General features: G+C 36.9%; 1 protein-coding gene across 2 annotated transcripts in view; it reads right to left on the bottom strand.

Moving 5' to 3' along the window:
- Positions 1–5,037: 5,037 nt before the first annotated feature.
- dclk3 (doublecortin-like kinase 3) overlaps positions 5,038–14,011 on the bottom strand; it is a 30,579-nt gene continuing 21,605 nt past the window's right edge. For both annotated transcript variants that reach the window (XM_088601513.1, XM_088601512.1), the window contains exons 3-5: positions 7,713–7,845; positions 6,619–6,786; positions 5,038–5,824 (exon numbers count right to left, since the gene is read on the bottom strand). In XM_088601513.1, the coding sequence (XP_088457639.1) occupies positions 5,628–5,824; positions 6,619–6,786; positions 7,713–7,845 (498 nt within the window). In that variant the 3' untranslated portion in view covers positions 5,038–5,627. The remainder of the gene's footprint in view (positions 5,825–6,618; positions 6,787–7,712; positions 7,846–14,011) is intronic.

Here is a 14,011-nt window from a genome sequence, read left to right as displayed (position 1 = left end):
TGCAATATATGCCAGGGACCTGTGCAATACATTTATATTTATAGTTATATTTATATTTATATTGTGCAATACAACTTTTTGTGTACTGTTCTGTTCTGGTTTGTTCTTTGTGTGTTCTGGACTGTGAGTAACTCTTCTTAGTACACTTCTCACTGTACTGACTACATTGTATATATTGCATTATTATTATTGTATCATTCGTTACACTGTTGCTGTGTTGTCTGTGTTAAGCTGCTGTTGCACTGCAATTTCCCTCAATGGATCAATAAAGTATCTATCTAGTAATCTGCTTTTATTTATCTTTAAAATAAACTAGCTATTGTTTTACTGATTGATGACCATTAGACTTGTTTGCAAATCACTGTTGCAGGAGCTGAAAAGGTGTTAATTGTAGGCAGGAATTTTCACAGCATTTAAACCATTGTAGAGAAACTGTGGGCACAGTGTGCAGAAGAACACTTCAGTTTTCTGATCTAGACTATAGGAACAAACTTGACAGTCTACATCTAAATGAGGGGAACTGTCAGGCCCTAGACCTAGAGGGCGCTCTACTTCTGTCCTGTTCCTAGTTCCCCGTGATTATTCATGTCTTTCCTGTGTCTGCTCTGCTTCTGGCTCAGCATTGAGGGTACAGATATCGTGAGACCTGCCTATTACCAGGTTGCCCCACGTCCATTGCATGAGGGCATTGGTTTATATACCGACATCGTCTGACACCCTGAGCCTGAGCTAACCCCCGTGTTGCCCCTTTTACCGCTACACATTGGGTCTCTACTGCTCCCCTAGTCATTCCACCGCATGCCCCTTCCAACATCCGTGACAGGAACAAGGGAAGTCAAGGAAGAAGTATTCTGTATGGAAAACTCTTTAAAAAGACCAAGGTAGAACCAAAGGGAAAAACAAAACAAATAATCAGGTTGTTAAGTGCTATACCTAAATACTTGAAATATCACAAACAAAATAGATGACAAAGAAACTACCACATTAACAGGCAATTATGATGTTATTGGAATCACAGAAACCTGACTAACTGATAATGATGAATGAATATGACATTTGTGGATATACAGTTTTCTGCTCTAGAAAAACAGGAAAGACGGAAGAGGGGGTGGTGTAGAGCAATATACAGTATTCAAGTTCAGGAACACTAGAGGAATAAGGAGTCTTAGGTTTTACGTGGATCAGATTCATTAAAAAAACACTTCAAGGAATATGTTAAGAATATGATATATTCCACCAAATGGTAGACCATTAATGCACTGTGTTATAAATTAACTAATAACTACGAAACAAACTAATTGAGCTGGATGGCCTCCACTCATTTGTAACCTTTCTTATGTTCTTATTGTATGTAAAACCTGAATAAGTTGGATAAGTTACAGTAAATGTCAGGAAAAACTAAAGAGAACAAAATAAATAAGTTGACATTTATATACTGTAAGTTGAATATTCAGCCCAGTGAACTCATTACTGTTTGTGGTGAAAGCACTTTTGGCAGAATTTACAGCTTTATGTCTTTGTGGGTATGTCTCTAAACAACTTTGCACAGTGGCGGTGGCTTGGGGATTGCTTTTAGACAGCCGTTTTCAAATCTTTTCACAGATTCTCCATAGGACTTTGGGCCACTCATGGACATGCATTTTTGTGTTCTTAAGCCACTGCAGTGTAGCTTAGTGCAGTTTTCTAGCATTTCCTGTGCTTTGCTTACTTTGATTGTAGGGACAGTGTTGACTGGGGAGATGTACTGTACTGGTTCTGCATCTTACATAACACTTGGAATTTAGACCATAAAGTTCCTATTTGTTCTTATCTGACCACAACCTTTTTTTGCTGGATCACTCAGGTGCTTTATTGCAAACTCCTATTCAAATATGAAGTGGTATGGTTTTCAACTCTGCTATAAAAGCTTTGTGGAGTAACTGTTGACTGATGCACCTGAATCACTGAACATTAGATCTCTTTCAAAGTTGTTGTTGGCCGCACTTTACTATACCTCACAAGTTTCCTCCTTGCCAGGATGTACACAGATAGAGGGCACTCAACTACTTGTGTGTAATCAAATAATTTTGCTTATCCATTCAGTTCTTTTCCATTTTTCATTCATGATTTCTGCTTAAATTTTTTGGGAATGTGTGGAGCAGGTTATATATGTAACAAGTGTTAATTACTACTTCAATGTGTAATTACTGCAAGCTTTAAAGCAGCAAAATGTGAAAAGTGTGAAAGAGTCAAAACATTTTGCAAGGCACTATATGTAAGCATATGTTGTGTAATTCTCTAAACACTAGATTTAGCAATTTCCTTTTTTAAGTCATACAAATTAAACATTATTGTCTGTTTTAAAGTATTTTTTTTCTAGTTTGGCCAGCACACTTTTTTAAATTATATTAAATGCCTCCTCAGTGTCAAAGTGTAAAATATAAAAATTCTCTGGAGAACTAAATAAAGTAAACAAAATAGCCAGCTGCTATATCACCCTGCAACTCACAAATAGCAATCAACTGAAGCTCAAGAAGTCTGAGCCTAGCCAGTATCTGTTTAGGAGACTGTTACGGCCACGCACCGCACTTGTCTACATTAATTGCATTCATTACCTCGTTTTCCAGTCATGTCCCCTTTTCTTCACTATTTAAACTCCTTGTTCCCACATCTTCTTGTTTGGTATTTTGAGTCACAGGCTAGTCAGTTGGCTGCTTGCTTGCTTAACTCTCACCGCACACTTTACCTGGACGTTTTACTCAGATTTTGACCTCTCCTTTTGATCCTAGGAATTGCTCTTTCGGACTACGCCTCACGGGCTCGCTTCACATAGTGTCCAACTCGTTTGTCAACGCCTTGGCATAACGGAGACCTCCTGGGAAAGCTAAGGTTGCTGCTGGAAGAGGTGTTACTGGGACCAGTAGAGAGTGCTCATCCTGCTGTCTGTGTCTCCTAATGCTCCAATATAGTGATAGAGACACTATACTGTATAAACGCACCATCCTTTAGATGAGACATGATTCACTGTGGCCATTAAAAATTCAAGGGCATTTCTCAAAAACGGTAGGAGTCAAGACATTCCAGTGTCTTGGTCAAATTTCCCATTGTCCTTTACCGATCATGGCCTCCTAATAATCTCCATTTATGAATTGGCATCATCACTCTATTCTCCTCTTCACTGATAGCTAATGTATGGAGGTGGGAGTTACACATTAGTGGTGGAGTAGTCCCCATTACCTGTAAAGAGCTACAGTATATGAGTTTATGGAATTATTAGTTGTTATTATTATTATTAAAATAATGTATAGGGCTAAGCTTGTTTATAAGTGGTGGCATCTGCTCTGTAAGTCTACTGTATATGGTAGAAGTAAATTTGAACAACACATATAAGACCAAACTGAACAAAGGATCAAGTATTCAGAATTAACTACCAATCAATATTATTTAATACTTTATTATATAGTAGTCTGAGTATAAGATACAATAAGTCATTTCTTTATACTAAAACTGTCAAAACAGCTGATAAAAAATATTTACAGGTACTTCACCGTACTCAACCCTGCATAAGCTTTACACATTTAAGAATTGTATATGAACTAAAAAAAAAGCCTGCCTCTTCCATCCTGTCTCATCGCCACGTCATCATGAATAACTGGAACTCCCACTGTTTTACATATTCTTCAGATGAGCTCACCAAAACAGAGAACTGGCACAGAAAAACATTAGCCTCAGACCGAAACCAGCAACACAACTCCAAAATATTATATAGTTACTGTATATTACTTTGAATCTGTCAGATACCTTATGTTAAATCTTTTTAACATGCCATTATTAAAATAAGTTTTTATTAAAATATAATTTTACTCATCCAATGAACACCTAAAATGAGTGACATTTATTTTCTTTTGCCTGAATTGAATTTGTTTTTTTCAGTTTCTATACAATGAGGAATCTATACATTGTTTGGGTGCACTCACACACACCTTTTTCCTTTAGCACTTGGGACTGTTTCAGGTCTCTCCCACTACAAGCCATATACTGTACTGGTAAGAGTTCCAGTACAGTTCCAGGCTACAAAAATCAGCCTGTTTGTGATTAACCATCCTATTATGTATTACAGAAATATAAGAATACTTACTTTTTACAGTATTTAACCAGTTTCCATCTTTTAAAATTACTTTTACATGTGGTTTAAAATTATGTTAAAAACACTGAGAAAACTTTGTGTACTGTAGGTCAATATATTTTGATCATCACGATAACTATGTTGTCCTTGTAGATCTTCATCTAAATAACTCTAAATCCCAAGGTTACACTTACACTTATAAATTATGCTAAAATAACACTTACAGGGTTAATTTATTTAGAAAATAGTGAAGGCTTTACAATGTTTCCATATATAGAACAGTTCCACACACTCTGATGTCAACGTCTGACAAGGGGTAAATATATTGAATTTAGAGAATGGTCAGAATAAAAATTAACAACATTGATCTCTCCTGCCGCCTCTCTCCAAGGTTTTCAACATTACAACAGGTTATGATACTTAAGTTTAAAAGAATCAAGTAATTCACTATACGTTTATGATATGCATTTGATTTTGTTAAGTTTCATTAGAGCAGCCCTGATATTTGCTATGGCTTATGTAATAACTATCCTTCAATTTTCTTTCTGCTTCTTCCAATTCAGAGTAGTGGAAACTGGGTACACTCTGGACAGAACACAGAGGGCGGGCAGACAGACACAAACACAGATATACACCCATTTGCTCCAGGGCCACGTTTTCCAGATGCCAATTGACCTACCAGTATTTTTGTACTGTGGGAGAAAACTGGAGCACCTGGAGGAAACCCAAGTGATCGCAGAGAGAACATGCAAAGTCCACATAAATAGGACCCCAGGGCTGGAATTGAATCCAGGGCCCCGGCACTGCAAATCCAAAAAAAGAGTTTGCAAAATCTAATGCATTTATATTTACAGAAGCATATCAAACAGAATATCTCAGGAGCCTTTTAGCTCATCACATAGAACTGTATGAAATTAATTTAGGCCACAACCTTTCAATAAATTATATTTTTAATAATTATATTTTACATTTTAATTAGAAGATGACCTGGAGATTAATCTTTTTTAATTCTGTAATTTTCTGCTCACTATTTTCAGGGCAATTCACAAGTAACTATGAGTGTTCATTTGTCCTTACTGCATTCAAAAGTGTGCCACACTTTAGGAACTCTAGCAATACATTTTCCCACTTTATCTAGTAGAGATTCATGGGTGGTCCTATCCCCATCCTATCCTGACAAGAAACGGGCTCAAGGTGGGATACACCCAGGATGGAACACAATCCCAGTCCTCAGTTCCGTAGGGAACACACAGACACACAGAAGTCAATTAACCTACCAGTGTGTTTTTTGATTGTGTGAGGAGGCCAAAACACCTGGAGGAAACCCAAGTGAAGGGGAGAACATAGAAATTCCACACTGTTAGTACCCCAGGTTCAGAATTTAACCCAGGGACAATGCTAAACACTGCTCCACCATACTGCCACTCCTCCTTAAGGAAATGACGGCCATTGTTATATACACCATTTCTGGGACAGAGAAATAATAGGGAACAAAGGCATGACAATAAATAAGTATCAGAGACTAATGATCTGCAGCACTGGCATGCTCCCGCTTGCGACGGTTCTTGAAGTGACGTTCAATGTTAGTGGTGACTTCTCGCTGCAGGTTGAAGCTGTTCTTGCTCCCTGATTGCACCCATGGATGCTGCAGTGCCTGCTGGGCTGCATACCTCTTCTCAGGATCCACTAGCAAAAGCTTGCTGATCAGGTCCTTGGCACCTGCGGTGAACATGGCACTTTGAGGAATACACATTAGGTGAATGTACACCGTTTCTCTGCTAAATGTTCTATCTCAGAATACTGTTTGAATAAAAATAAGTTAATATGTGGCATTAAAGTTTTATTAAGGGCCTCCTGCTGGCTGTTTGCCCTTGTTTTAAAAAGTATTAAGAAGAGTGACATTGATGTTAGTGAAGTCCTGTCATTCCAATTTCTCACAGGCAAACCTAAACAAAGAAACTATGATAGACACACAACAGATAGGACCCTTGTGAGTGTCATTGGTAGATCAAATAGGCTGCTGTTCACATTTGGCAAGTCATGCAAATTTTTGGAATCCAGAGTCATCTAAGTCTGTATCTAAAGAGAATTTGACAAACTCTCAGAAATGTAGAGAAAATATAGGAGGATAATATAGGAGGAAAGCCGTTACAGAAATTGTTAGGCAGATTTAATGAATAGTTTTGAGAGTCTGTACCAAGATTCTCAACAGAGAGTGTGTAACTCCCCATTGGAGCAGTATCTACAGCAGGGACCTGAACCCAACAATGTATGAGTCCAGAGACTTGTTATGCTGTTCTGCCTTTAGCTTAAGTCTCTATAGCACTCACATGGAAAAAATGAAAGAATTCCTTCCTTGTATTCACTGTTAAAAAATAATAGTTTTACAAGGACTTTTGATTCAAAATGTCACAATAGCATTGAATGAGTGAAGGATTGTACAGTACTTTATGACAATATATTCAAGGGTCAACACCTCCTTAAAGTATTCTTTTTCTTTTTGTTATCCTTACCATCTGAGATGTTGTCCCAGTAGGGGGACAGGAACTCATACTCCCCCAGCTGAATAATTTCAAATAGCTCTTCCTGATCTCTTTCCAAACTACGAAATGGAGGGAATCCACACAGCAGTATGTAGACAATTACTCCAGTCGCCCACATATCTACTGGCAACCCATAACCTGGAAAATCAACATAAGAAATTAAATAACACTGACATTACTGCAGTAACAAGAATAGCTGTTACATAGAACCTAATCTGAACTAAGGATCAAGCAGTTCTTCATAATAATCATAATTTCTTAGCTGAGTCAACAGCTGTCTAGTTCCTTATGTGGTTAGAAACTTGGAAGTTATTATGCACCACTACATTAGACATCTGACATATACAGTAAAACAGCTTTTTACATACAACCATGAATGTAAATCTTCAGTATTATTTAATGTTGTTTGACTTTCTTCTACAGCTAACTAACCAGTTATTCCTTTGTTTTGGGAGGGTTAACTTGGTAGTGCATTATTCTTTAACTTCTTGAAAAGATCACCATTTTCAAATGCCTTGAGACATCTAAATAGTTTTAAGTCAGTTGTAAACTCTGTGAAAGGCTACACAAAGTGCATTGGCACAGTCCTCTTACTCCTCACAAGTCTTCTTTATTCCTTCTGGGAACCTGCTGGCAGAATATCTGAAGTCATCAACACTTTGAGAAGAAATACACTACAATATACTTGTCATTTACAAGGCTTAACTTTAACTTTGTGCCAGGATTTTGCAATTTGTTCCACAGAGTTAAATGGTTTCTTCACTGTCATTGTGCATTTCAGATGTGTTTTTAGTTACATCTGGAGTTCCAATCACATTTATTCACAGAGAACAAACAAAGCTTTGCCATTATATTGCTCTTTACAGAAAGAACAAGAATGTTTGGCCTAGTTACCTAGCAATACTAGAGACATAATTCTTTATTCTCACTAGCTTTCGCTACACAATGCTAGTTCAGTAATGTCACACTGGGTATCACGATCACATTGATGAATTTATGATTGCCTTATGTTGCTACTTCACTACACAGCACAGATAGCTTTGCATGGAACTTTTGTAGGCTACCTTTTTCAGAGAGTATTTCTGGGGCCACATATGTAGGTGTTCCACAGACAGTGAAGATTGGTTCAGTTACCACCACTGCAAGTCCAAAATCTGCCAGCTTCAGTGTGGTGCTCCCATCTTTGTTGTGTTGAACCTCATTAAAGGATAAAGAAAAGCATGGAAAACAGTCCATATACTGTACTACACATACTTGAATAAACAACCTAAAAATAGCATGCAAATTGTGTTGACAAACCCAGATCAAATATAACAATGCTAAGAAGTCTGAGGTTATTAATCTTTTGATTAAAATGAACATATAGCACTTCTTCCAAAGTTCATATACTGAGATGAATGCTCAAATTTATATATTAAACTCTGACATAACCAATGTTTAACATAACACAACTCCTAAGTGTAGTCTGAACACTAAATGTACAGAAGTCCAGTAACTATCAATGAATATTATAAGAACCTACCTATCTCAGTTTAAACAGTTAAACAATATCCGTCATTAAAGCAACAGACTGGTGACACTAGGGTAACCTCTTATCTCATCAACAAACCTGTTTTACTCCTTTACTTGGTTTTTACCCTTCAATCTAAACTCTAATTTCAATTTAACTGTAAATACTTCTTAACCTAAATTAAACTGATCATTACTGTTACTGCACATACAGTATTTGCCTTCATATTTCATAAGAGTTAACCTTTATTCTTCATGTTGGTTTGGGATAGAAATTAGATTGATCTGTCTTGTAATGATATATAATGACATGGCTGGTCTTATGTTTACATTTGGTTTGTTTTAAAGTAATGTTTTAGTTAGTCAGCACTGGAGTTACATTTAAGAATGATATGGCATTCATAAAGATAAGGAGTTAAGTTGGAGTACAATTAGAAGTAAATGTTTCATAATTTCTGTTAAAACTTTTTTTAAGTACTGAGCCTGGGAATAGTTTCCAGTTTTTGAGGAGGGCTAAGCCCAGGGTTCTGGCTGTTGTTAGTCCAGTGTGATGGATTGTATACTATATGGTAAAGTATTAAGTAACTGTTCAAAGTATGCTTTTGGTAATTATGGTCTGATTTAAAGCTGGTCAGCACAACTGAATGGTAACTCGTCCTACATTGGCATTACCAATTTACTAAATTACCTACTAATAAGAGCTACAGTTAGTTTCGCCCTAATTCATAAGTTACTATAATGCTTGTCCATCTTGTCCATGCTATTAATAAAAGAGTCAAATAAATATGAGCTCTATTCCTAATTCATCCAAAATGTAAACATAGTATAAACATTCATAGACTCCTAATTTTACTACATTTCAAAATCAAGCTAATGATTCAGTTTTTAGTATTTAGTTTTACTGTAATGCTTTGCTGTAATGACTTTTTGTCAGTTTGTTCTATGTTAGGTCTAGGATAAGAGCTAGATAATGGTTAACATAACACTTTCCATTAGAATTAACTTCCATAACCATTAGGGTAATGTTTAAATGGCTTAATTATCACAGTTTTAGGGTCAAACATCAAACCCGTGGTGCTGGGCTGTGGCTGAGGTTCTGCGTATTGATAAAACTATGATTGCAATAGGGTTAGGGGTATTTGACAGGAATAGTTTTAAGATTAAAGTTAAAGTAAAGAAAGTTTTAGGATTTGCACTAAAGCCAGTAACTACATACAGTAAGTGAGCATTAAACACCAACTGCACTTAATCCTGGGCCAGTTGCAGGCTAATCCTACTCTGGCAATTATTTTAACTCCAGCTCATCCCTAACATGCAATTGCATTCACTTTAGTTTGCCACCTTTAATTCACATCCTCAGTCCTCATATCTGTCGTGCAAATTTAGATTTTATATATGTTCATACAGTACATCTGCTTGGAAATGGAAATCTATGTATAAATTACCAACCACAGTTGATCTTAAAGGTCTCCAAAATAAAAGATTTGTCCATGAGTCAAAATGCTGAGCAGGTGCTCATGAGAATCAAAACTTGGCGCCCTTTACATTACTGGCACAATTCTTCACCAAATGGTCTACAGTGAGATCGAGAATTATTGGCACCCTTGAAGATGAACAAAAAAAGACATATAAAATAAACAGCACAGATAATTATCAATATTTTATGCCCCAAAATGGGAAAACTACAGAATAAAACTACTTTTATTCTAATACAACTATTAAATAAAAAAAATAAATGTTTATAAATGAGTAATTATATTAAAGAAAATTAAATCTGCAATGAAATACAGCTTATTTAAATACAACGTAGTTGTAAGGACTGTTATTTTGGACTTCCTGTTTCAACAGAGTATAAAAAAGAGGTATTGTGGCACACATGAGAAAACTTTTTGTCATCCATAACTACGGGGAAAGGCAAGGAACTGACAAATCAAAAGAGACAGAGCTGTTGATCTTCACAGATCAGGTAATGGATGCAAAAAAGTACATAAAAAGTTTAATATACCACTTAGCACTATTAGGGCAAGAGTTCAAAACCACTAAAAAAGTGGATAACCCACCAACAAAAGGATGCAAGTGCATCTTGTCCCCACATACAGTGAGGAAGATTGCAAAAGGCTTTACGGAAGGGTTCCCCGAAGAAAGCTCTTACTGACAACAAGAAACAAATTTAAACAGCTGGAGTTTGCCAAATGCCATTGGGACTTTAATTGGAACCAGGTGCTATGGTCAGTTGAGACGAAAATTGAACTCTTTGGCCATTCATACCATCAGCACGCATGGTGTCAGGAGAGGGATGCTTAAGAACTGAACCTCATACCCACTGTGAAATATGGTGGTGGATAATTGATATTGTGGGGCTGGTTTGCTGCCACTGCCCCTGGAGCTGTTGTTAAGATCAAGGGTACCATGAACTGGTACCATGAAATGGTACTAAATATCGGGATATTCTGGCCAAAAACCTGGTTGCCTCTGCCAGAAAGATGAGAGTTGGTTGCAGGTGAACCTTCCAGCATGACAAAGATCCTAAACACATAGCAAAGTCAATAGAGGAACGTTGACTGAAAACAAAATCTGCTTTACAATGGTCATCCTGGTCTCTGGACTTAAAACAGATTGAAAACCTGTAGTCTGAATTGAAGAGTCCATAAGTGTAGACTTACATCAAGGTTCTGGAAAATTTCTGCGTAGAGGAATGGTTCAAGATCCCTACCAATGTGTTTTCCAACCTTATCAAACATTATAGGGAAAGGTTTTGTGCTGTTATCCATGCCAGAGGAGGCTGCAACAATTACTATAATATAGCCAGCAGCCATATCACCCTGCAACTCACAACTGGCAACCCACTGAAGGTAAGCAGGTGTGAGCCTGGTCAGTACCTGGATGGGAGACCTGCTGGGAAAAACTAAGGTTCCTGCTGGAAGAGGTGTTAATGGGGCCAGCAGGGGACGTTCACCCTGCGGTCTATGTGGGTCCTAATAACCCAGTATAGCAATGGGGACACTATGCTGTAAACAGGAGCCGTCCTTCGGAGGAGACATAAAACCAAGGTCCTGACTCTCTGTGGTCATTAAAAATCCCAGGGTGTTTCTCGAAAAGAGTAGGGGTGTAACCCCAGTGTCATGGCCAAATTTCCCATTGGCACTTACCAATCATGGCCTCCTAATAGATGGTGATGGTGGAGATGGTGAATAACTTCAAATTCCTAGGTGTTCACATCTCTAAGGACCTTACATGGACACTGAACACCTCCAGTCTCATCAAGAAGGCACAACAGCGGCTATACTTCCTGAGAAGGCTGAAGAAAATACACCTACATCCACAGATCCTCACCAACGTCTACAGATGTACGGTGGAGAGCATACTGACCAGCTGCATCACAGTCTGGTACGGCAACTGCACTGCATCCGACCGTAAGGCACTACAGCAGGTGGTCAAAACTGCCCAACACATCATCAGCAGTGCCTTACCATCCATCCAGGAAATATACAACACCAGGAGTCTGAAAAAAGCCACCAAAACTATGTCTGACCCCACTCACCCCAGTCATAACTTGTATGTTCCCCTACCATCTGGCAGAAGGTTCCGGTCACTCCAGTCGCACAATAGCCCAGTAAAACTGTACCGGTCGTAATAATATTTAATATTTATTAATTAACCATACTATTTTTAACCATACTATTTTTGCACTGTTCCAAGAATTACCTTGCACTGTTTTTGTCGTGTTATATTTTCTCTGTTTGCGGAATTTTGCACAGTTTTGATTACTTGATTACATGTTATTTATGTTATTATATGTTACTGTTTTTGCTATTGTGTTACTGTCTATTGTCTTATCTTCTGTCCTATTTATATAATGCACCTGAGTGACTAATGAGAAACACTTTTCATTATACTATGCACCTGTGTAAGTTTAATGACAATAAAGTTGATTTGAATTGAATTGAAATCTAATAATCACCCTCTATGAATTGGCTTCATTACTCTGCTCTCCTCCCCACTGATAGCTGATGTATGGTGAGCGTTCTGGTGCACTATGGCTGCCGTCCAATCATCCAGGTGGATGCTGCACATTGGTGGTGGTGGAGGGGAGTCCCCATTACCTGTAAAGCGCTTTGAGTGGAGTCTCCAGAAAAGCGCTATATAAGTGTAAGCAGTTATTAATTATTATTATTATTATTATTATTATTATTATTATTATTACTACTACTAGAGACAGAGGATCCAATCATTTTGACACCTATGTTTTTGAGAAAAAAATACTATTATTCTTGTGATTTTTAAAAAATAATTTTATTTTAATCAATAAATCACACTTAAATCACTGTTTCCTAAAGACATGGAACATATGTGAGTTCGGAACAACTTAAAAAGTATAATTTAATTAATTTTATAATTAAGTTAGTTTTAAATGGGCTTTATCTTTCTAATGCAACATTAAATGAAAACTTGCTTCAGTGGTAAAATGGTTCCCAGTGTTTAGAAAATGATGATTTAAGGGTGACCCATTAAACCTGCTATACTGTCGTTTTGGCTACGTTTGGCAATTCCTATGTCATAATTTGCCGTTAGAAATACAGATGTAATTGTTAAAGATACCGCTAGGGGGGAGTATTTGCAAAGTGATATAGGCTTAAAGCGAGACAGAAAACGTGGTCAAATTAGAGCTCTGCTGTTATTTAACCATTTAATTCAAGCTTACCTCATGACAATGTTTTTTGGTTATATTATATAAATAATATCGTGTGTCCACTTATAATGATATAACTTATATCCTATCAGATATACTAAAATTTCTAAATTTAGGTAACTTTTAACTGTAAGCTTTAAAATGTCATGATTTTCAAATAAGGTAGGGAAGAAGTGGTAAAGAGGCAGAGCTTGGGAGAATGTTATTTATCCCTTTAAGTATTGTGAAGTCAATCATTAAGAAACCATGCTATTATCATACACAGTTACTATCTGCAGTATGCCAGTCCTCCCTTACAAACTGAGTAGGAGGTCAAACAAAATAAGGTTTCAGGAAGGCACTTTAAAACTAAAATAACAGATTTTCAAGATTAACTGAAACAAATATGAAACAACATATAAAACAAATGTCACATTTGAATTCATTGACAAAATCCCCTTTTAGATATGTTCACAATTTATGTTGCAAACTGAAATAGAAATCCATTTACTGTATACTGTATGGGAATTATTGTCACTGACACATACAAATTACTCTTACAAATTACTTAATGTCAAAGTGGTATAAAAATTCTTGACATTTTCACATGTAATTTAAATGAAAACACTGAAATGTCTTGATCTCTTCATTACACTTCAAATTGAGCTTAAATGAATCTAATTTCCTTGTGAAATCACTCTAAAACTTGAATGTTTGGAGCTTAACTGTGGTCAGTTCTACTGGTTGACATGATTTCAGAAGAAATAAACCTGTCTATATACAGTGAGATCACTCATTTGACACTGCATGTAAGAGCAGTTACTCTACCGTGAACACCAAAGAGTTGTCCACTCCCGAGAAAAGCTCATATAATATTATGCCTGGAATTTGCAAGAAGGCATGTGGCAGAAAAGATTCTCTGGTCTGATGGAACAAAAATTTTACTCTTTGGCCTGAATACAAAACTCTATGCCTCATGCAAACACAGCACACCACCTTTGAAAAACAATCCCTACCATCATGTTATGTGGGTGCTTTTTGCCTTTTGGTGGCAGAGACTTTGGCACTTATCAGGATAGAGGAGACAATGAAGCCAAATATATGCAAATCCTTGACTTGAATCTGCTTTACTCAGCAAAAGACCATATATTGGGGTGAAAATTAATGGTTCAAAAAGACAATGAC

The sequence above is a fragment of the Lepisosteus platostomus genome, chromosome 12 (genome assembly GCF_059453375.1).
Source record: "Lepisosteus platostomus isolate fLepPlt1 chromosome 12, fLepPlt1.hap1, whole genome shotgun sequence".
NCBI lineage: Eukaryota > Metazoa > Chordata > Actinopteri > Semionotiformes > Lepisosteidae > Lepisosteus > Lepisosteus platostomus.
This window is presented reverse-complemented; position numbering and strand designations above follow the sequence as displayed.